Source organism: Planococcus citri, chromosome 2, assembly GCF_950023065.1.
Source record: "Planococcus citri chromosome 2, ihPlaCitr1.1, whole genome shotgun sequence".
Lineage (NCBI taxonomy): Eukaryota > Metazoa > Arthropoda > Insecta > Hemiptera > Pseudococcidae > Planococcus > Planococcus citri.
Window position 1 is genome coordinate 58617176 of NC_088678.1, and position 22554 is coordinate 58639729.

General features: G+C 34.2%; 1 protein-coding gene across 5 annotated transcripts in view; it reads left to right on the forward strand.

The window, feature by feature from the left end:
- Nucleotides 1–22554, forward strand: part of CadN (Cadherin-N) — a 108598-nt gene that overhangs the window by 23716 nt on the left and 62328 nt on the right. For all 5 annotated transcript variants that reach the window (XM_065351753.1, XM_065351751.1, XM_065351754.1 and 2 more), the window contains exon 2: nucleotides 21171–22081. In XM_065351753.1, coding sequence (XP_065207825.1) covers nucleotides 21294–22081 — 788 coding nt within the window. In that variant the 5' untranslated portion in view covers nucleotides 21171–21293. The remainder of the gene's footprint in view (nucleotides 1–21170; nucleotides 22082–22554) is intronic.

The window sequence follows — 22554 nt, forward strand, 5'->3', positions numbered from 1 at the left end:
AGATACGCGAGGGGTGACGTTTTTTCACCCTTGTGCAGCGTAAAAACCGACACATTTGCGGAAAAAACGCCTTTGCCAATTCTGTGTTCTTGAAAATTTACTCGCTTTTTACGTCGAACGATTTTATGAAAATCGAAAAATACACCTACGTTGCGAGGTGTTTCAGATGGATTGAATTTTTCAGCCTGGTTACATTTTTCCAAATTGTTTGGCACGGTGTTTTATAAGGTGTCCTGCCCACACTCTGTAGAATCGTGCTGGGGTGTATGCAGGAGAGAAAAAAAATTGGAGAAAAACTGTTGTGTTATCAAAGTTTTCGTGTTTTGAAAATGTGTCTTTTTTTCGTGTAAAACGAATGCTTGCGATATCTGATACCACTTTCTCAATCTCTCATATAGTGAAATAAGTCGAAAAGACTTACAGTTGCTGTGTACAAATTTTGTTCGATTTAAGCGCTTCAAGTACGCTGAAATGTCATCGATCGTTTGGGAATTGGACTTGAAGCACACTTTATAACTCTTCTGGGGAAAATTACAGAGAATAAATATGAATCTAAAAGACATCGTTTACCATAACGTTCTTTCGTTGAAAGATGCTGTACTGCGTATTATTTTAAGCAAGTTCTAAACGTGAAATGAACACTGCAAGGAGGGTATTTTTTCTCCACCTCTTGCTAATAAGGCTATATTTTGTTGTTGGTTGTACGTAAAAAAAAATTCCTCAGGCGTGGTAATGTTGTTCAAAATACAGGGATAGGTCATGTAACTGTATGTGTTGACAAACAATTTTCAAGTATGTACATACGAGTACGTCTTGGGTTTTGGGTTACCAAAACGCTACTAATACCAATACTTTTATCGTTACCCCATACCCTGTGCTACCCGTATAAACAGAAAGGGTGAAATTGTTGTTCCAATATAACCCTCTTGATTAGACCAATATACATATGAACTCCTCGTATGGTAATTCGAGGGCTTAAAAAAAGACATTTCCATGTTGTACTATGTATGTACTAACGAGTAAGGTACACTATACGATGCACTTGACCCTTTTTTAAAACGTTGACCTGTTTCGCGTCAGTGGTTTTCATTTCAGGTAGTTGGACTGGATCTAACAATATGTACAATTCGATGAATGAAAGGACCCGAGCGACGGTTGAAGTGGAATTGTTGTGAGAGGGTATTGAAAAGGGATGATGACTTTACTGTAACAATAAAAATACCTGTTAAAATTTTTTCTTTTTGAAAAAGTTTTCATTTTGATGAGACCATTAAGAGGTTGAAATGGAATAATAATTAGACGAATGAAATTTAATTTGCATACTGTTTTAAACCTGTGGCGGTGTGAATCATTCCGAGGAAGCTTTTGCTGGAAACCGATTTTTTAAAATTGTTCCTACATCGACCGAAGGGGTTGCGAAAATGGTGAATTCTCGTTTTTAAATTCCGAATATTTTTTGAAAACTTGGAGAATTTAGAAGCCTGCTAAAGGCTTCAAGTCAGCTCAAAAATGCCACCAATCGGCTCAAAAAGTAGCAAATAGGGATATTAACGAAATTTCAGTTTCAAGCAATTAAATGGCTAAAATGGCTTTTCCATTTTTTTCATTTTTTTTTTTTTTTTTTTTTTTGGGGTTTGTGAAAATTGCCTGAACTTTGGTCTAGAAAACTTGAAAAATTTCCTGGAAGCTTTTAATCGTTTAGAAAATTTTACCGGTTGATTTGGCTGGACAAAAATGGAGTGGAAATATAATTTCCACTTTCTGAAGTATGCACCTACTTCATTTTGATTTTTTGTGAGCTAGATTTGATTTTCAAAAATTCACCAAAATTCGAAAAATGAAATTCGACTCCTAAAATTTTGCAAATCGGTGTAATTTTTATTTTATTATTATTATTTTTTTTTTCAAATTTAGTTTTGACCAAAAATTTTTCTGGTTGGATGCTGCATTCATTCAACACCAAAAGTTGGTATATTTTTACCAAATTTCACAGTTATTCAAACATTGTCCACTTGTTTGATTTTTTTACTCCCCCCTTCCCTGCATACATGTTCAGAAGGAGACAAATAAAAGTACGTAAATCCTTTAAAAATGGGCACGGTTAACAGCGTGATAAGTGTGTCCTTCAAAATTGTTCACTATTTCAAAGTCGAGGAAAACAATAAAAGAGAAAACGAATCAATTGCCACTTTAAAGCATTCTTGGATGTCTTTGGTCCTCATCCTTTGCGTAACCTTTTCGTTTACAATTCAATTTGCATTTGTTTTTCAGCATCTTATGCTGGGTACGACGCAATGGGGGGTTTCCTCATTTGATGGATACACATACACAAGTGGCTTAGCACTGAACATGTGTGCCCGAAAAATCAAAATTCGTCACACTAATTGTTTGGAGATGTATTGAAATCGAAGGCTGAACAGTTGAAATACAGATTTGATGAAAAAAATCGTAGGAAACGATCAAGTAAACAATTTTGTATGTATAGCGTGGTCTGTAAAAGACGATTTACTACATATGTAAATCATTGAAAATATCGGGGAAAAAGTTAGAAGAGGATATTGTTCCATTCAGTAAAAATTTATTTTTCCTTGGTTTACTGTTTGAGATGAAAAATTCAGATATGGCACCGAAATCGTGTGAAAAAAATCTTTGAAAACGCAAATTTTGAAACACTTTTACAAAAGTCTTCCATTGCCATAAAAAGAAACTGTAGTAAATGTAATGGTGGGAAGGAGAGGGAGAGGGTGTGAATACAGTAATTTCTTGACGAATTGAAACAAAATTATGGATTTTTGAAGTTTTCTCAATTTTTTCAAAAATTAGACAATGTAGCCAAGTTAATCGAAATTTAGATTTCCTAATTTCTGATTCTCTGGTTTCAGTTTATCTTATTGAATTTCAATAGGCGTAGGATAGTTCAAGATAACCAAAACAATAAACCCTTTCAATTTTTCTGAAGCATTAAACTCAGCATGAGTTCGTTGCTTTTGAAGTATGTGTGTATCTTAGGATTCTGTATCACTAATTCTGTTGTGTTTTTCGAATCACCCTGTACTGGGTCATACATATTTATATGTGCTGTCCGGAAATGAGGAATGTTTTTTTTTCTTCTTCCTCTCGTTGTGCTCCAGAGCAGCAGCTCAATGTGTATAAAAGCGAGATGTATAGTAATATTTTGCTAACAATAAGTAAGCTAAGTGTATGTATACGACGAGCAACGTAGTGGTTTCTGGATGTTGGCTATTTTTATGTGGTGTAGTATATGGAAAGCATCCGAATAGAGAGACCATATAGTTTAAGGTGTATCCGTAGCATTACTATACAGTGCTTGGTAGTATAAAAGATGCTTTTTATGTAATGCGATTATCGTGTTAGGTTAGCTATTACGTTATAATGATTTTTCGTGTATAACGTGGCCAGACCAGGCGGTAATAGAGTCTGAAGAACAGAGAGAACGAAGGCGGCTTCGACATCGCGGTTGCGGCTGCGATGCGATGCGACCACTGTAAGTACAAGTACAAGTACAAGTACACGATAACGAATGATGGACCGTGAAGATGATCGAGAATCGCGTTGTATTATTTATAAAGCGATCGAGTTAAAGCCATTTAAAGAAAAATAAAGAAGTTGAAGGGAAAAAAAAGTAAAAAGAAGAGAGATATAGTACAGGTAACTATTTTATTGGTAAGCAATACGCGTGTTGAAAAGAAGGAAAAAAGAGCGGGAAAATTTAATGGTGACTTGAAATTCACAGAGTGTTTTTTTAGTTTATTTTATTTTTACTCAGCTCGATCAGGGTGTGTGTTGTTCGTTTTTGCTGATTGATGTATTTGTATTACCTGTCCGGTTTTAGGAACGTTATGGCTTCATTTTATGGTGGCTGCTGTGTTAAGGTTGGTTGTCGTGGTTACGTATATTTCTTAGGAGTTTAGGAGGAACGACTCCGTGCTCCGCTCCATCGTTGGATGCTGCACATGCGCATAATAATGCAGAAACGCGTGTGAAATGGGATATTGAACTTTGCTATATGACTCTATGTTGTGTGTGTGTGTCTAGAGAGATGATTGTGCGGTGTTTTGGTAGGCCTATGTAGTTTTGTATCGATTTGAGAAGCATAATACGTGTAGGTAGTTGGTAATAAGTACGTAGTTATTAGCTGGATTTTCTTTCCGGTCATTTTATCGGCAAGGAAATACCGGGTATTGTGGTGTATCGAGTATCGAAATCTGCTCGTTGTACTAGTCGGGAGAGTTTGGCTGATAGTGGAATCCCCAGATGTAAGCTTTTTTCATCGTTTTTTGAGGGATCCTTTTCAGTACTGCGAGCTCAACAATAAGGGATGAAACTTTTTTTCTGAAATGAGTGGTTCAAGAGAACCTTGAGAATGGTTCTGATCAGGTTTGAACAAATCTAATCCGATCAAAACTCTGATCCGATTAGATCTCGTCAGATCCAATTGGATCCAGAAAATGTCTGAAACTGATCAGATCAAGTCTTTTCTATTGAATCTGATCAGGTCTGAACAGAAATAATCCGGTCAAAATTTTGATCTGACCTGGTTGAATCGGATTCATTCATGATTAAATATCTGAATCTGATCAGAACCAACTATTTTCCGCTGGGAGTGAAAAAAGTTTTTTTCCGTCGAAAATTTTATATAATAAATTTAATTTGGTTCTCAAAAAGTTGTAAAGAAGGTTCAGTTTGATAAACCAATTTCATTTCAAGGAAGATTGTCGTTCTTCCTGGAAGTGTGTCAAAATCCGAACAACACTCACAAATGTTGAAAGAAGCATGGAAAAGTGATGTGCAAAATGTTCCGTAGTATGCTGAGTATATTTTTTGAGAGAATGGATGGGATCTAGATTCTGTAGAAATTTTGAAAACAATCCTGTATTTTAACTTTGAAATTTTATGAGCTGTTCTGCGATGAAAATAGTAGCTCACATTGCATTACGAATCAGGAGTAAAGTCAAGCGGTTTTCTTACTTCGGCTCTTTGTAGATGTTGGCTTTATTTCATTCTGAAGAAATTTTTCAAAAAAAAAACTGTCAGAGTCGTAAAAAAGTCGAAAATTTTGCTTTTTGAAATTTGGCAAGAAGGATTGTACTATACTTTCAACTCATCAATATTTATTTTTTAAAACTTGGCATTTTCGCTATATTTGATGTGCTTGAACATTGAAAATCTTAAATCATTTTTTTGTTTCAATTGAGCCCAAATTTTTATCACAGATTTTGGTTGATAGCGGTTTAAAATGCTAATCTTGAGTTGAGTTAAATTCTAATTTAAACCTTGTCGTTTGCATTTTCAATTTTGATTGAAAAAAGTTAAGTCGACGTTACAAATCATCAAAACGTGAACATAATTGACGATACCCATTCAGGATCATAAAACAATTTGGAGGGAAAAATCTACCCTACCGTTGTATTCGACCTTGAAAATCTCCTCGTGTTACACTACCGTCCTCACAAACAGATCCAGGATGTTAATATTAGAAATACTAAAGCATTGACGGACGCTCCAGATGTGCGTTTGGTGATTGTTTTTAACGAATTACTCGAGGGAGATGGAAAATATACGTTCATACCAGAAATCCTGCTGCTGTTCATCTTGTAACGAATGTTTCACTGGAATTGTTTAACGTGAAATTTATTGGCAAGTCCTTTAGATTCCACTGATTGTAGTTTTGAGTCGTGAAAGCTCTGCCTGACAATCTTCGAAAATCGTTCTTCTTTTAGGAGCCATTAGAATGTCCTGCTCATATTTTTGGGTGGTGTTTTCTGCCAAAAATCAAACGGAAAACCAAGCAATACTCTCTGAATATTTCATCTTAACACGCCTGTAGAATTCATATATGTAATTGTAACTATCGTTTGAAAGCATTCTCGATGCATTTATTTTTCATTTCTGAAACATATTCGTACAATTGCCCCTCGGACGAGTACACCGGCTCATTTGAAATACGTGCGTACGTGTAGGTGCCGGTATGTCGTTGTCGTGGTTAACGTAGTATTTTTTACTTTCGAGCTACATATACCTACCTACTACGTATAGTTGAAGAGTTAATTCATTAGAGAAGAGAGAGAAAGAACGAGCAAGACGTGGTTGTTTTCATTGTCGTGGTCTAGACGCCCTACTAAGTTGCTTTGAAGAAGTCGAGTTCTTGAAAATTATATGCATAGTCTGCGGTGCTCGTTTGTTGTTTTGTGTTTTTTTTCTCTGTTTTCAAAAAGTACTTCGTCACGGAGTAGGAACGATGAAGTGTCGTGTCGAGTGTTGGTAATAGTACGAAGGCAATAGCGAACCATTGTCGTTGGTTTGCGCGAATATTCAAAACGACAGCATCGAAGTGCATATAAGAGTAATTGCGATGCGTTTTTCCTAACGTGTTCCACTCAATCATCACGTTGCTTGATTGTATCGATGAGGAAAACCTGTAACATGCAACACACTGTGTTTGGACGTGTACTCAATGTACTCGTACTCATTTGAGAGGCTTACCTATACCTACGCCGTTTGTTAAAGAGGCAGAGGTGCGCAACTCGCACTATTCCATGTAATCATCTATGAAATTAAATGGCCTCGATTAATTCCCAAATTATGATTTATCGTTTTCAATCTCTCTTCTCCTCTCTTGCTGCTGTGTCAAGCCTTCGAGACACGTGGGAATTTCGATAGAAATTAAGACGTTTGCCAGATTCAATGGTCGAGATATGGAATGGACACCGCTATACGGTGGGAATTCGTTACGGCCTCAGATGCGCGTATCTACAATATTGGAAAATGTTACTTAATGCGAGTTTTTCGGAAGTGTTATACCGGTATATTGGGTGTTGTTGCGGTGATGAAACTGGTACGGAGGTGTTTTTATTCAATTAAATGCGGCGATGCTCAATCGTTAGTGTTGTTATTTTGATGGAAGAGTATTAATCCGCGTGATTTGAATTGAAGAATAGGTGGAATTATTTTGCGCGTGGATTATTTTTTAATTCGTTTTAACAATTTGAAACATGTTTTAAAGTAATTTTAAATTTTTAAATGCATTTACAGAGTGTCTTGACAGTCCTTCCGATTCAGAAAGTTAGGAAAAGTTTGCCTTTTTGCCTATATGGGTCCTTTTTTTCAAAAAACTCAGGAAAAAGTCCTTCTTTATGCCCGAATTTTCATATAATTCTGAGCAAAAATGAAAACGTGATTTTTCGAAATTTTTTTTTTAACGTCAAAATAATTAAATATAATAGCAATAAATTAAAAGTAAATTAAAACCTTTTAGTCTTAATAAAGAACCTTATTTGCCGACTTTTATAAAAATTGAATAGCACATTTTTGATATTTTTTGCCCTCATGTATTTACGAATTTCTGCACCTGGAAAGTAGGTATCTGTTCCAGACCCTGAATAAAACCAGTGCTTGTGACAGACTTGTATAAAACCAGTGTTTGTGACAGACACTGCTTAAAACCAGTGTTTGTGACAGACACTGTTTAATCCAGTGTTTGTGACTGACACTGTTTAAAACCAGTGTTTGTGACAGACACTGTTTTAAAGCAGTGTTGGTGACAGACACTGTTTGAAACCAGTGTTTGTGACAGACACTGTTTAAAACCAGTGTTTGTGACAGACACTGTTTAAAACCAGTGTTTGTGACAGACACTGTTTAAAACCAGTGTTTGTGACAGACACTGTTTAAAACCAGTGTTGGTGATAGACACTGTTTGAAACCAGTGTTTGTGACAGACACTCATTAAAACCAGTGTTTGTAACAGACATTGTTTAAAATCAGTGTTTGCGATAGACACTGTTTTAAAGCAGTGTTTCTGACAGACACTGTTAAAAAGCCAGTGTTTGTGACAGACACTGTTTAAAAGAAGCGTTTGTGACAGACACCATTCAAATCAGTGGTTGTCTTCAACCCCAAGTAAAAACCAGTGGTACAGACAGAAACCATTCAAATCAGTGGGTGTGTGTTCGAACCCATGTAAAAACCAGTGGTAGTGACAGACACCATTTTAATCAGTGGACCTACTACCTATAACTTTTAAAAATGTCGAATGTAATTAAAAAATTGACTTCATGTAAGAAAATAATGAACAAATATTTTTTACTTCTCGAAACACGAAATTTTGAGAGCTTTTGGCCTCACATCGTTCGGGCTTTTTTGCTTTTCTTCTTCAAAACTGAAATTTCTAAAAAAAAATCATTCAAATTTTGAAATTTTTAATCCAAAGAAATCAACCTTCTCCCATAACGAAACATTGTTCTTTTATTTATGAAAATATGAATTTTCAAGAGCTTTTTCCCTTGCTACGCTCGGGCTAAGTTGTTTTTTATTGTTGTTTTGTTTATTTTTACAAAATTATAAATTCCATGTTTAAGGCTTCAAAAAATTGAAAAATGATGATGAAAATTTTTTATAAGTCATAAATATAACCGAATACCTTTCATATTATATCATTTGGCAAAACTGTCTTTTCATCTATTATTTCAAATCGAAAAACTCACCTTTTTATTCGGCAAAATTGGTATTTTTTTTGTCATATCAGTCGGCAAATTTTTAGTTGACTCCATTCTCCCCCACGAAGAGAATGTTTAGTTTCGTCCTTGATTACGGGGAATTAGATTAGTATTGGGTGCTCCATTCTAGAGTATGCTAAAAAAAATAACGTGTCATCGGCATTTTTATCTGCTGCTGCTAATTATTTCTGAACCTTTTTTTGGGCAATTTTGTGGAAGTGAATTGGGGGGAGGTCAGTACATTTTCAATTTTGAAAATGTCCTAAAAGGTCCTTCCAAGGTTCTTCTTTTTAGTTTTCAGATTTACATTTTGTTAGACACCCTGATTTAAAGTAATCTTTGTACCCAATTTTTTATTTTATCAACTTTTCTGTTTTTTAAAAAAATGTTTCCGAACTTTTTTCTAATTTTTAAAATAATTTTGGCATCATTTTTACAATTTTTCGTTTATTTGAAACATTTTTTGGAACAATTTGAAAGGTTTTTGAACTCATTTAGATCAACTTTAATAATGTTTTTACTGATTTTTCCTGTATTTTTGTTCACTTTTGTATTATTTCAAAAAAATTTGAACCATTGTTTTTCAAGTTTTGCGTAATTTTTACCATTTTTTTTTAGGAATCTGAAACAGTTTTAGAGTGCTTTTAAAGATTTTTAATGCGTTTTATTAAGCAATCAGTTTCAATAGTGATTTTGTTGGTATTTTATCCAAGTGTGTGTTATTTAAAAAATTGCTGATCTTTCTGAATATTCATCAATTTTTTATTTTATTGGCATATCTTTTCACTTTTACAAGTTTTAATGCATTTTTTAAAATGTTGGTGATATTTAAAATTGAAATTAATATTTATGTACTTAACTATTATTGATATTTTAACAATTTCTGCGCTGTTTTGAACTGCTTCGAAATCATGTTTGATGTTGATCAATCGACTTCCCGTGGGTCCAATTTATGAATTTCTATATCGTACGCATCTACAACGCATTTGAAATCGACCTTACGGTTGATGTTATTCTACCCAATATACTCGTGTCCTCGTGTCTACATCGATGAAAAAAATTGACCGCAGATTATTACCCATATTTGTGTTGTGTGTACGCATTTATGATAAAATATTCGTCATCTTCAGCACGAATCTTGGAGAATATGTACGCAGATATCGAGAGAAACGGAGAATCTCAGTCTAAAATTATGTAAATTTATTCTCGCGAGGTTTGTTACGGGTTTATTAACGCGGCACAACCTGGGCTGCCACTAATCGAATTATGAAAAATTCACCGCGTTCATTAAATCGACGAAAGATATATGGAATTGTGTAGCGTGTACGAGAGAATATTCGTTAATCCGAAGCCCAGGCAGTTCGCTCATTTGCCGCAGACAAATCTTCTTCAACTGTATCGCTCGTCAGGTAGTAAATTTGGTTGTTGAGCGGTTTGAAATTCTGCCAGAAAACCTATCGTACAAGTGTTGGGTGTATCTGTCAACAAGCGACAGCGGCGATGATGAGCACTGTGCCGATAAATCGAATCGAACCGTGTACCGAACCTGTCCTCTATCCCTGTACGTACATTGAATTGACTAACGAGAGATTGGAAAAACGTTAAGGGGTGATTTTTTTCAATACACTTTAAACTTTCGTCCGAATGCGTGTCGCTGTACACATATATGAGTCATCATAGTGTGGTAAATGTGATTTTCATACCCCTGTTTAGGATATCGTACAGCGACACTGAGTACCCATTCGATTCGACATCTGGCTGAGGGTAGCTCCGAACGTATGCCACCCTCGCAAAAATCGCTGCTCGTATTCTCGTATTCGTCTACAGATAATCTACGAGTACAACGAGGAGTCTGCATGCGGCGGTATACTATTGAGGAAGTCATATTCTAGAACGTTTATCGTTTATTTTCTCACTAAATTTTATATTAAAAAGGTATTTTTATAGGAGGTATTTATTTTAGACTTTCTTTTTACGACCATTTGATAGGGTTATTGTGTGGCATTTGGCCGGGTGGCGTTTTGCGTTTTGCCAAAAAAAAAAAGGTCCATATTGGCTTGTTTCTCGCCGCTCGTTCGTTCAAAAATGTACAAAGAAAGGGATTCGTCGCGTTATTATGTATCGCTTGTGTGCGGTATGTGCTCGTGTGGTTTTTTTCTTTTCTTGTGGAAAATAAGCTATTTTTACCGAACGAGCTGTGCTTTTTTGTTGGCGTTTGTTTACATTGAGAAATTTTTATACTCTTAATAAAATGCTTACCTCGAGCGAGAAAAAAAAAGAGTAAATACGAACCTCTAATGAAGTATAAGCTGGGAAAAATTTACTCGTGGTTTGAACTTTACGCTCGAATTTTCATATCGCAGATGTATAGGCAGGTAGGTAGGTAGTTGATAACCTGCTCTATGTTTACCTGGGAGAAAGGTGAAGGAAAATATGAAATTTAAATTTTAACACGGTGCCTCGATTCGCGCGATTTTATACTTGATTATTCGTGTAAAACGTTAAAACGAGCGTATTGAATTAAATCTCGGCTTAATTCGCTGCTTGTCTGCGAGTCAATTCTATTGTAAGCTCGTTTATTCGAGTTTTTCATTCTTACGCACAAAGATAAACACGTAGGTGTAGATTAATTAAAAAGAATCAACTCGAGAGTTTATTTTATTCGTACGTATACTATACACGCGAATAAGATTAGCTCGAATTTTATGCCAAGCCTATAGCAATCGCGCGCATGGGCTTGTACGTACTTTTGTATACACAAATGAAAAATTTTACCTTCTTTACACGAGTCGAGTTTTCTTTATTTTTCCTCTTTTCATCGAATCGGCGCTCTCTTTCGCTCTTTCTATCAATATTTAAACAAGTTTTTCAAACGAATCGAATAGATGGGTTTTATTCGATTCGCCGATTGCCGATTTCGTTAACTCTAAATGGCCCGAGGATGCGGTTATATAAAAAATACAGTTTATCGCGAAAAATTATTCTTTTTTCGTAAAAGTTGTCCCCGAAATTGTCTCGTTTGAAAGAAATGAAAAACAAAAACCTAAAAGTCTGGAGTATTTCGAAATCTGATGATGATGTACTAAGAAATTTAAACCCATAAGATTTCATCAATCGATTCGAAATTCTGTAAAATTGAATAAAATGTCATTGTTGAGTGAAAGACTTGAAATGTTCTAAGGAAGCTCAAAGGCGAATTATTCTATTTTGAATTGAACAAAGGATAATCGATAGAGGACCCCAAAACATTAAACGGTAAAAATTTCAGATGCTGAAATTCATTTTTAAATTTTTGGCGAATTTTGAAAAATTCAATGTTGGCCCTATTCTCCTCAAAAAAAAAATGTAAAATTGACGTAAAAGGTTAAAATTTGGTTATTTTCAACTTGCCGAATTTATCAAAAATGATCCTTTTTTTCAATTCTAAAGTGAATAAATTTTGTTTAATTTTCGAAAATTAAAATTTTTTAATGGTTTAATTTTTTCTATACCTACCTCAAATTCTGAAACGAAAATTTTCAAAATGAAATACCCATAACAAAATTTTTACATAAATTTTGTTGGCTTTAATTCGACATCAACTCGACCTTCGATAAATGAAGTTGGATCCTTTGATTTCGCTCATAATTTTTTTGTGAATTCTGTTCGATGGTCTAGTAAAATTACCATCATTTACGCCTTATTCTTTCAAGTGGAGAATGGGCGGAATCGTAATTTTTACGCATTTACGATTTTTTGCAGAACTGCTGTTAATTAAATTGCATAACCAGTTTGCCGTAAATTCGCGTTTGAAATTTATTCCAAATCAACTCGAACCATGAATGAAGTTGATTCCTTCAACCGTGCTCATTTTTTACGAGTTCCTTTTAATGATCTTGTAAAATAATCATCACTATTATCATTTTTATCAATGATGGGGGGGAGGGGGTTACTGATAATTTTCACGTGCTATTATGTACGTACTTACTTAGGAAACAGGCTCATATCTCAAGACTTGTTGAACTTAGACCAAATCTGTTTGCGAATGTTTAAAAAGGATAAAGAGAAGATTCAAAATTAGTAATCAAAATTCGAAAGTTCAAAATTGAATTATCACGGTGAAAGCTCAAAATATGATGCATACGTACTAAAATTGAAACCTGATACTTATTTGAAAGTGCTGAAAAATATCACTGAGTGCTTTTCGAAGAACTAATTTTTAAAATGAAATCTTAATGTTCCTGGGTTCTAAAAATGCTTCACCCCCCCTTTTGATTGCCATTTTTTTGAAAAAATCCATTGTAGAGTGGCATATCGATTGTTATTGATTTAAAGGTGCTGAGTTCGAATCTGAGCATATTATTTCAATGCGACGTCTCCTAACCGCCCCCCCCCACCTCAACCCCAGCATTGCCTTTGAAGATACTCATCAAAATACAAAAAAATCAAAAAAGTCGTGTGATGCGTCATTCGTTGGGTTTTTGAACGTAGGTATACTGATAAGCGATGATGAGTTTAATTTTTCGAGCACGACTCATCAGCGTCCCCCTCCCCTTGCACCTCCATGTGATGTGACATTACGATCCCATACTAATTCGACGTCGCTGATTTTGAAAACCTCTCAATTTCCTCTCCAATTGTTTATTTTCACAAAAAATAGATGAATATCGAACTTTGGAAGCTCGAATAAAAGAGAATGTCATCCGCATTTTTCTATTCTTAGTTTTTTTTACGGCTTTTCCCTACATAAGAAAATTTTCTGAGTTTAAATCAGTGTTTGTTCCTTGTCCAGGGTCACGCTCGTGACCCCACCCCGCCCCCCCCCAAAAAAAATAAAACGAAAACGACGATTATAAACGAAAACGAACGGAAGAAAACAACGAAAAAAAACGGAAGGAGCTGACACTGATATTCTGAAAGGAACTCGTCTTTGTTGTGGTGTGTGCCGCCAACTCATTTTACTGAGAAAGCGTTTGTCAAATTGAAAAATTGAAAGTACCATTCTTTCTAATTTTTCAAGCGCTTTCTTTTGAGACCATAGCGAAGTTTCTACGACGAAAATTCGCGGACTTAGAGTTTAGCAGCTTTTTGTAATTTTTGTAAAATTCTTCTTAATGGTCAAGAGGGCTACTGAAAAAACGGCTGAACCAATTTTGATGAAATTTTGGAATTGAGTTCTACTCGTTGAATGCTCTGACCTTTTGGAATCAAATTTTGAAAATTTCGAAATTTGACCCTTCACCCCCCCATTTGGGGCCCCAAAATTTTGAAAAAATTAAAACTGATATCAAAAACGGAATCTATGGGTCGAAATACATAAGTTGTGAAAATTTCAATTTAATCGGATGATTTTTGAGGGTTGTAGAGCTTTCGAAAATTTTGCTGTTTTATCAATTTCAACACTTTTCAAATATCAAATGTGAAATAATGGCAACGAGTTGAACTTTCGAATTAGTAAAAGCGACTATTCTCATGTTTAAACAATGTATATTTAAAATTTCAACTCATTTGGTTTCCGATTAAGTTCTGTAGCTTTGACTAAATTTGTACAAAAAGAAAGAACCGTTAAATTCGAAAGCATGCATATTCCCATGCGCGTTTTACTGTCCTGTGCAGCAGTAATGCGTTAAAATGGCTGGTTTCCAACGTAGCCGCGCGGCTACGTGTGTTATGCTTCGGATCGCCATGCCAGAGGTCTATGGATCGAATCCCGCCCGTCCAACTAAATTTTTTATTTTTTTTTTCAAAGCTACTTTTTTTTCGAGTACTTTTTTTAATACACGAGTTCACATTTTGGTCAAATACACGATTGCATACTTTTGCCTGCTGTTATTATAAGATAAATACGTTTTCTTTGGGAAAATTTTTGCCTGGACATATGTAAATTGAAGAGGATGAAATTTTGTTTTGATGGGTACAGTTATTTGATTTTTTACATTCTTTTAATGGACAGATTTTTTTGATATGTCAACTTTATTGAAATTATGCAAAATTTTGAGCAAACATATTATGTAAGTAGTTTTTATAAACCAAAATGTTCAAAATTTCATCCTCTTTCAAAATATTTTTTTCAAGAACCAGAGTTTTTGTTCAGAACTTAAAGCTCAAAGTTGTAAAAAAATTGTTGAGCTGGGTAAAAATTCAACTTTGAACTAAATTTCTCAACATTTTCAGCGGATAAATGCGTAGGTATTTTATTGAATTAAAATGGTCAAAATGTCATCTTCTTTCAGATGGTTTTTCACCCAAAACGATAGTGTTTACTGTTCAAAAGTTACTGAAACTCAAAGTTATGAAAAGTAGCCATGATTTGAATGGTAAACACCAGCGAGTTGGGTGAAAAACCATTTTGAAGAAAATACAATTCTGATTTTTGAACATTTTGGTTTTAGTACTCATTCTGTGCGTTCACTGAAAATTTTGTGCAATTTTAGTTTGATGTTGAATTTTTACCGCACGTGACACTTTCTCACAACTTTGGGTTTCAATAAGTTTTGAACAATAAATGCTAGCGGCAGTGCTTTCGGGAACAAAATAATTCGAAAGGAGATAAAACAACAGATAAAACTGAACATTTTGGGTTCATTAAAATACCTATTTGCTTACTCAAAATTTTGCGTACCTAATCTTAATTCAAAGTTGACCTACAAAAAAATCTAATTTATTCTTTCATGATTTTATTAATTACAAATTTACAATTAGGTACCTAATTTCCTGCAAAATTACTTGAGTAATAATATCCAGCGACTTTTTGAAAATTCTTGGAGCTTCCAACATATTTTTGAAACTTGAAAATGCAGCTGGAAGTCGAAATTTATTCTGCAACCCAATTTACGAGTAAATACCCTAAGAAGTTGACTACAATTGGATTTCAATTCGTTTTGGAGCTTCCAGCGACTTTTTGAAAATTACTGAAGCCTCCAGCAGATTTTTGAAACTTGAAATTCCCTCCAAATTTCATCAAGTGGAGTTGGAAAGTCAAAATTAAATCTGCACCCCAATTTCAACACGCTATCAAGTCGACTTCAGGTGGATTCAAGTCATTTTGGAGCCTCTAGCGACTTTTTGAAAATTCCTGGAGTCTCCAGGAGACTTTTGAAACATACATTTTTATAACATTTTATTAAATGGAGTGAGAAAGGTGGAATTCTGCTGCAATTTCATGTTTCAAAAAGTCCCTGGAGGCTTCAAAATAACTTGAACCCGCTAACAGTCAACTTAATGTCGTGTTGAAGTAGGAGTGGAGCCTGAATTTCCAATTTCCTACTCTAATTGATAAAATTTTATGAAAATTTCGAGCATTGAAAATGTGTGGATGGCTCCAGTAATTTTCAAAAAGTCGCTGGAGGCTCCAAAACGGCTTGAAATCCACCAGCAGTCGACTTAATAGCGTGCTCAAATTAGTTTGCAGGATCAATTTTGGCTATCCAACTAGCTGCATTTGTTGAAATGTTGAAAGAGTTTCAAGTTTCAGTACCTATCTGAGCGTTAAAAATTGGATGATTTTTTTTTAAGCAACAATTTTTCATTCTGAAGTTTGCATTTTAAAATTTAATGAATTTGAAATTTGAAATTTTTCAATACCTATTGCCAATATTTTGTCCAATTCTTATGATTTAAGAAAAAAATGTAACTAATTTATTCTAACATGAGGAGGTGGATAGCAGAACGCAATAACTCCAAAATTACGAAAATTGAGTTAGATATCTATCCTTATGTAAAATTCAACGGGGAATCCATTCCCGGTGTCAGATTTTGTCCATCAGTTGAATATCATAGCGCAATCGAGGAAAACAAGTCTGATTTTAGAGCTAAATGCATGAAAAAATGAGATTTTGTTTGCAAAACGCAATAACTCCACTACTTTTTATACATTTCAGTTGCGCAGATGTGGTAACACTGTTTTTTTTCATCGGGTAGATACTGAAACTCATTGGGTAGGAGTTACTAAAAAAAATTGTGCTTTCGTTCCCACTCTCTGAATGCTATATCACAGACAGGAATTGTTTGAATTTCGCATTCCAGCTTTTTATTGAAAATTCTCGATTAAACATAAGTTTTTTTCTATAATTTTTCAATTTTTTCAAATAAAAAATACGTTTTTTTTGCAGAAAAACACCCAAAAAAAAATTTGCGTTCAAAACGCAATAACTTATTTTTCTTATCCTCTCTGTGCTTACCCAGGTGACCAAAATTCTGAAATTGAGTGGAAATTTTATTTATGGCACCCTCCCCTTTCATTTGACACCAATTTTGAAACTCGACCCCCCACCCTTCCCCTCCTGACCATTTTTCCTAATTTCCCAAAAAAACCAAAAATGGAGTTATTGCGTTCTGCTATCCACCTCCTCACATGTCAAAATTTTGAAAAAAATGACAACTTCTTGATATTTTGAGATATTGAACTCTTAGTCTGTCTTTTGAAAACAAAAAAAGATCATAAATTGCCAAAATTCTGTCAAACTTTTTAAAAGTTGAAAAAAAAAAATTGTACACACTACGTAAGAAAAACAACTGATATCCCCCAAAAAATTCTCTGAAAAAGAATTGTACACCCCGCCCTTATCAAGAGAAAGAATGTAAATATTTTAGTAATAAAATGTTGTGATATAATTTTGAAAACCGCCCCCTAAAGTTCAACCAAATTTTTAAGGCTTTTCCTCCGAAGTCAAAATTATAAGTTAATTCTGAAACACCTTCTTTTTAACATAATTTTTGATCAAAATAAGCTTTCAATTATCAATACAAAACTATTAAGTATGTATAGGTTCAACAACAAACATTTCTAAAAAAAAAAAAAAAAAAAAAAAAAAAATAGGACAGATACTTACAGAGTTTGAAGGAGCTTGTTAATCTAATCTGAACGTTGAACTGTGTCTACCCCAATTTTTTTAGAAATTTTTTTGTTGTTGAACCCACACACTTAATAATTTTGTACTTATAATTGGTCTAAAAAAAATTTAGGCGGACCCAGTTCAACGTTCAGATTAGATTAACCAGCTTCTTCGAACTCTGTGTCCGCCCAAATTTTTTTTAGACCAATTATAAGTACAAAATTATTAAGTGTGTGGGTTCAACAACAAAAAAATTTCTAAAAAAATTGGGGTAGACACAGTTCAACGTTCAGATTAGATTAACAAGCTCCTTCAAACTCTGTAAGTATCTGTCCTATTTTTTTTTTTTTTTTTTTTTTTTTTTTAGAAATGTTTGTTGTTGAACCTATACATACTTAATAGTTTTGTATTGATAATTGAAAGCTTATTTTGATCAAAAATTATGTTAAAAAGAAGGTGTTTCAGAATTAACTTATAATTTTGACTTCGGAGGAAAAGCCTTAAAAATTTGGTTGAACTTTAGGGGGCGGTTTTCAAAATTATATCACAACATTTTATTACTAAAATATTTACATTCTTTCTCTTGATAAGGGCGGGGTGTACAATTCTTTTTCAGAGAATTTTTTGGGGGATTTATATTTTCCGTGATAATTTGTCAATTTTTCGAATTTTCATTGAAGTTTATTACATTTTATAAAATATATTCTATCTATCAAGAATTTTTAGCTCAGTATAGGTCTCTTTTTCATTCGAACTAAATCGACAATAAAATATTTATTGTCGATGAATTTTTGATCAAAAATGCAATCCAACGCATGAAATACGATAGAAGGAATCCACGTTGTAATATTCTCATTTATGCTTAAAAAGTGGAAAGCTTTGAAACGTGAAATTTTTCGCATGATCGGTGATATTATTCCTACAGAAACGTTCAATCCCCCCCAAAAAAAATTGGTTCACGATTGATAAAACAAGAGAAAAAAGAAGAATCCCATAACTCGTACACGAACATTACGACATTTGGGTCGATGATAAATGAAGCTCTTAAAATGCCAAAATGTTAAAAAAAAAAGAAGAAATAATACGGACGAATAGATCATATTAAAAGTGATATTTGAAGAAAATTGCGAAATAACGCTTATCGGCGAACACACGGTGAAATAATCTCTTCGACCTTTTTCTAGTATTTTTCGACTCCAAATTGGCTACTTAAAATGAGACCGAATTTTCTATAGGGTTGCACCTAAGCTAGTGTACTACGAGTATTTGTTATCTGTGATATTTGTATGGGTATGTAACAATTCATAGAGGTATATAACCGCGTGTACCTTCTATGAATAGATACCTTTTTTTTTTTTTTTTTTTGATTTCGAGACGATTTATTATACATACCGACGATCCGTGAAAGTTAACGGTTGCGTGAAAGGTGAGAAGAGAGCGGGACGTGTGAGGAGGATGCGATATAGGTAAGGTATAGTGGCATCATGTAAATTAATACGGGAAAAAAATGCGTCTGAAATAGAGCTCTATCGTGTATGTGTAAAGTAAAACATCTGAGATTACATTGTGCGTGCGAGTTTCAATAAATTTATTTCTCGTTACCCGGAATGATACGCTGCATCGTAACCAAATACGTTTACATATGTGGGCACCTACGTAGAATGCCTTGTTTTTGTAAGGTAGGTAATGAAACAAGAGGGCAAAAACAACGCGTTAGATAATTTTCGCTTTTTGTTTCTATGGTTGTTGGTTGTTGGTATTGTGATTGTTTCTGGCGTGTTACATTGATCGACGAAAAAAAAACCCTATATCGAGCTATGTTTTCAATTAACGTGAACGTAAAAAGCAAAACAGCGAAGAAAATTGACTATGGCCGAAGGGATGAATTATTAAGCGGAGTGGTTTTTTTTTGAAAGCATTAAAAAATCGATTTTTTTATGCATTAGAATTTTTTTCACGTCGACGTTGCTGCGTTCGCCTTCGTCGTTGTTTTGCAGATATTGAAAGTTTTCTGCGAGAATATTACGTTGGCTAGAGCTTCCGGTAAATGTTGCCATTAAAGAGATATTTTCTTAAATTAGAAGAATCAGATGGGGCGAGCTTAAGAGGAAAGTTTTCATCGAAGAACAATATTGTGTCGTTTTTTCCCTGTTCTTTCCTTTTTTTTGAAAGATTAATCTCGAAAACGTTATCGATGTGTTTTTAATTATTACCGAGCTTCGAAACGAGGTGCCTTTTTTTTTGTTGCTTTTAACCAGAAGCTGTTTGTACCTATTTTTTGTTCGCGTTTTATGAAAACTGCGTCTTTTTTTAAGGTAAAATTCTGTCTAAAAATTTGTTGAAAAGCGGGCTAACTACGAATTAATTGGATTGTTGAAAATGAAGAAATTGAAAATGTAGTTTAGTAGAAGAAATATAAAAATGATGTTGAAAGGAGACTGAGAGAGAATTGTGAAATTTGGTACGAGTATCTTTGTGCATTTGCATGAATTTCAATTTTTAAACAAAGATCTAAATATTGATTCTAGTTCAAGAAAGGTGGAAAATTTCGAAGATGCAAAATATTTTTGAAAAAAGGCTGGTAATTTTTCATGAATTAGCAACACTATCGTCGTTCTGTAATAAATTTGACCTCTTTGATTTTTTTGGGTGAGAGGAGTCAAGTTGAGAGGTTTCTGAAAATGTATGCAGTAAACCTATAAACTATAAAACATGACCTGATGAAGGAGGTGAAGGGGAAAATTGAGCAAAAATGTGTAGACTTATTGGATGAAATGAACGCTGTTGCGAGGTTCTGATTTTGGGAGGCGGTAGTACTGACTGAAAAATCTTAAATGTTCACCTCACTTTCCTGAAACAAATTATGTACTTCACAATAATTTTTGCTCGACTGTATTGTTTGAAATACCTGATTGAAATCTTCAACTCCTCAAAGTACATAATTCAAACGATCAATTATTCAAATACTGCGATAAAAAGGGGAAAAGTTGACTAAAAAACAGGAAACTTCATTTTATTAATAATTCAAAATTTTATGAAATTTTGATTAGAATTTATCTCAATTTTTCGAAAAAAACCTAATGTTGTGATATTTTTTTACCGAAGAGATTAGCTAAGGGCATTGAAAAACTGAAAGCAAATTATTCGTGGCAAAGTGGCTTTTGAAATTTTTTTCGTATTTCGAATTCAATTAAGAAACTGAACTTGAAAATTTGAGAGCTGATTTTTGAAACCCAGATAAAATATACCTAGTTGAGAAATGAGTATCAAAAAGAAATTTCTTCATCTTCGGAAAGAATATCTTTGTAAAAAACGACCAAATTAATCTTACTCATATGCGGTGAATCATTCGAAAATTTAAGTTGATACCTACTTATCATTCAATTGTGTTGCAATTTCATTCATAAGAAAACTTTATCTTCAGTTCAGTTTTTCATTATCATCGTAATTTTGTATGCGAAGTTCATTTTTATTGTCTTCGTGTTGATTTTACCGCGAGAAAAACTACATTTGTTGCAGTTTCTGGATGAATTATTAAAACTTTATTACTGTAAAATACGAATAATCTCGTGAGAAGTTCCTTACTCGTATTGTCTGTGAAACCAGCAATTTTATCATTCTTTAACCGTTTATTGGTGAAAGAATTGCTTTTCAAAGAATCCGGCAGTTCGTTTCCCAAGTTGACATCAATAAACGTTTAATCGAGATCCAAATATCGTTATTTGTATAATGTATAATGTTAAATCGCGATTTAAAAATTTAAAACAGAAAGAAAAAAAAATGAAAAATGAACTCAGACATTATTATTAATATCCGAATTTATTTGTTTTTTTGTTCACAGGTCGTCGGACGGTTTGCACTCCCAAGTCTTCCACTATACACAAACACACAATAGTTTTAATTAAGGCGACGACTCGTCGTTTGTCGCGCAGAAACAGAAGAGATAAATTAGTGAATAATTAAAATGAGGCGACAAACGGCGATATGGCTGTTTGGCGTGACACTGGTGACGTTAATACGGGCGAATTTCTGCAGCCGTTATAAAGAGTACAGCGATAACCGTCATATTGGTATCGTACCTCATGACGTGCATCCAGGATACATCATTCAACAATTTCAAGAGCAAAATCCGCAACATTATAATGTATATAGGTTATTAAAAAACGACTATTCGTCGTATTTTTCGGTGCTAAATAATGGCCAAGTTATGACGGTGGCCAAACTCAACCCATTAGTGAATAAACAAATAAAACTAATCGTGATCGAAGAGATACCCAATGGCAATATAACGCATATACTAAAGCTGCACGTGCTAAATCGCTCCAAAATGCTGAGGTTTAGTCAGCCGACCTACGAAGGTGGTAAAATTTTAGAAAATCAGCCTCCTTTCACCAGGGTCAGCGATTTGCCCAGCATATACGTCATAGGAGAAGGACTACACGCCAATCCTGACACCTTTCCTATGCTGAAACATCGAATCATCGAAGGCAACGAAGACGAAAGCTTTGTAATGAAACACGTCAAAACGGAAATCAATCAGAACGGATCGTACGTGAATTATTTTAAAATTTTAGCCAAAAAATCGCTAGATCGCGAAGAAAGAAACCAGTACATTTTACATATTCAAGTTACCGACGCCAAAGGTATCGATAAAGTTAGCGCCAAAGTTTACATCGATGTGCTCGACGAGAACGATAACAGCCCCGTGTTCAAGCTTCCGATTTATGAATTTTATGTCGGAAATTTTCAAAGGTAAGTTGTACACGACACGATAGTGGTATTTGGTTTCGTTTTAATGAACCGACGTATATTTTTTGGTGAGTAAATGCGCAAAGAGGCGCTGAGGGGTAGGAAGGAAACGATGAATTTCAATAGGGTTTTGTGTCGGAATACACCATTGTGCTGTGTGGTTTCCAAGGATGATAGTATGATGCGGATCGATGAAAGAAGCTCGTTTTGCAAATCACATCAGGAACGGGAAAAGGGTTGAAGATGAAATAAGTATTAAAAATATTTATCGACTGAGACTTGAGAGAATGGGGAAAGGAGTTTATTTTTATTCGAAGAAAAGAAAAAAGTATCGAGAGTTGGCTTAATTTTGTTTTTTACTCGTATAAACGACTAACTATCTTTGTTTTTTATCATCTTTGTGGAAATGTTTTCTCTTTCGCTTACTACTCCTACACCTTGAAACAAAGTTTTCTTCGTGTTTTTCTTTGGCAGAG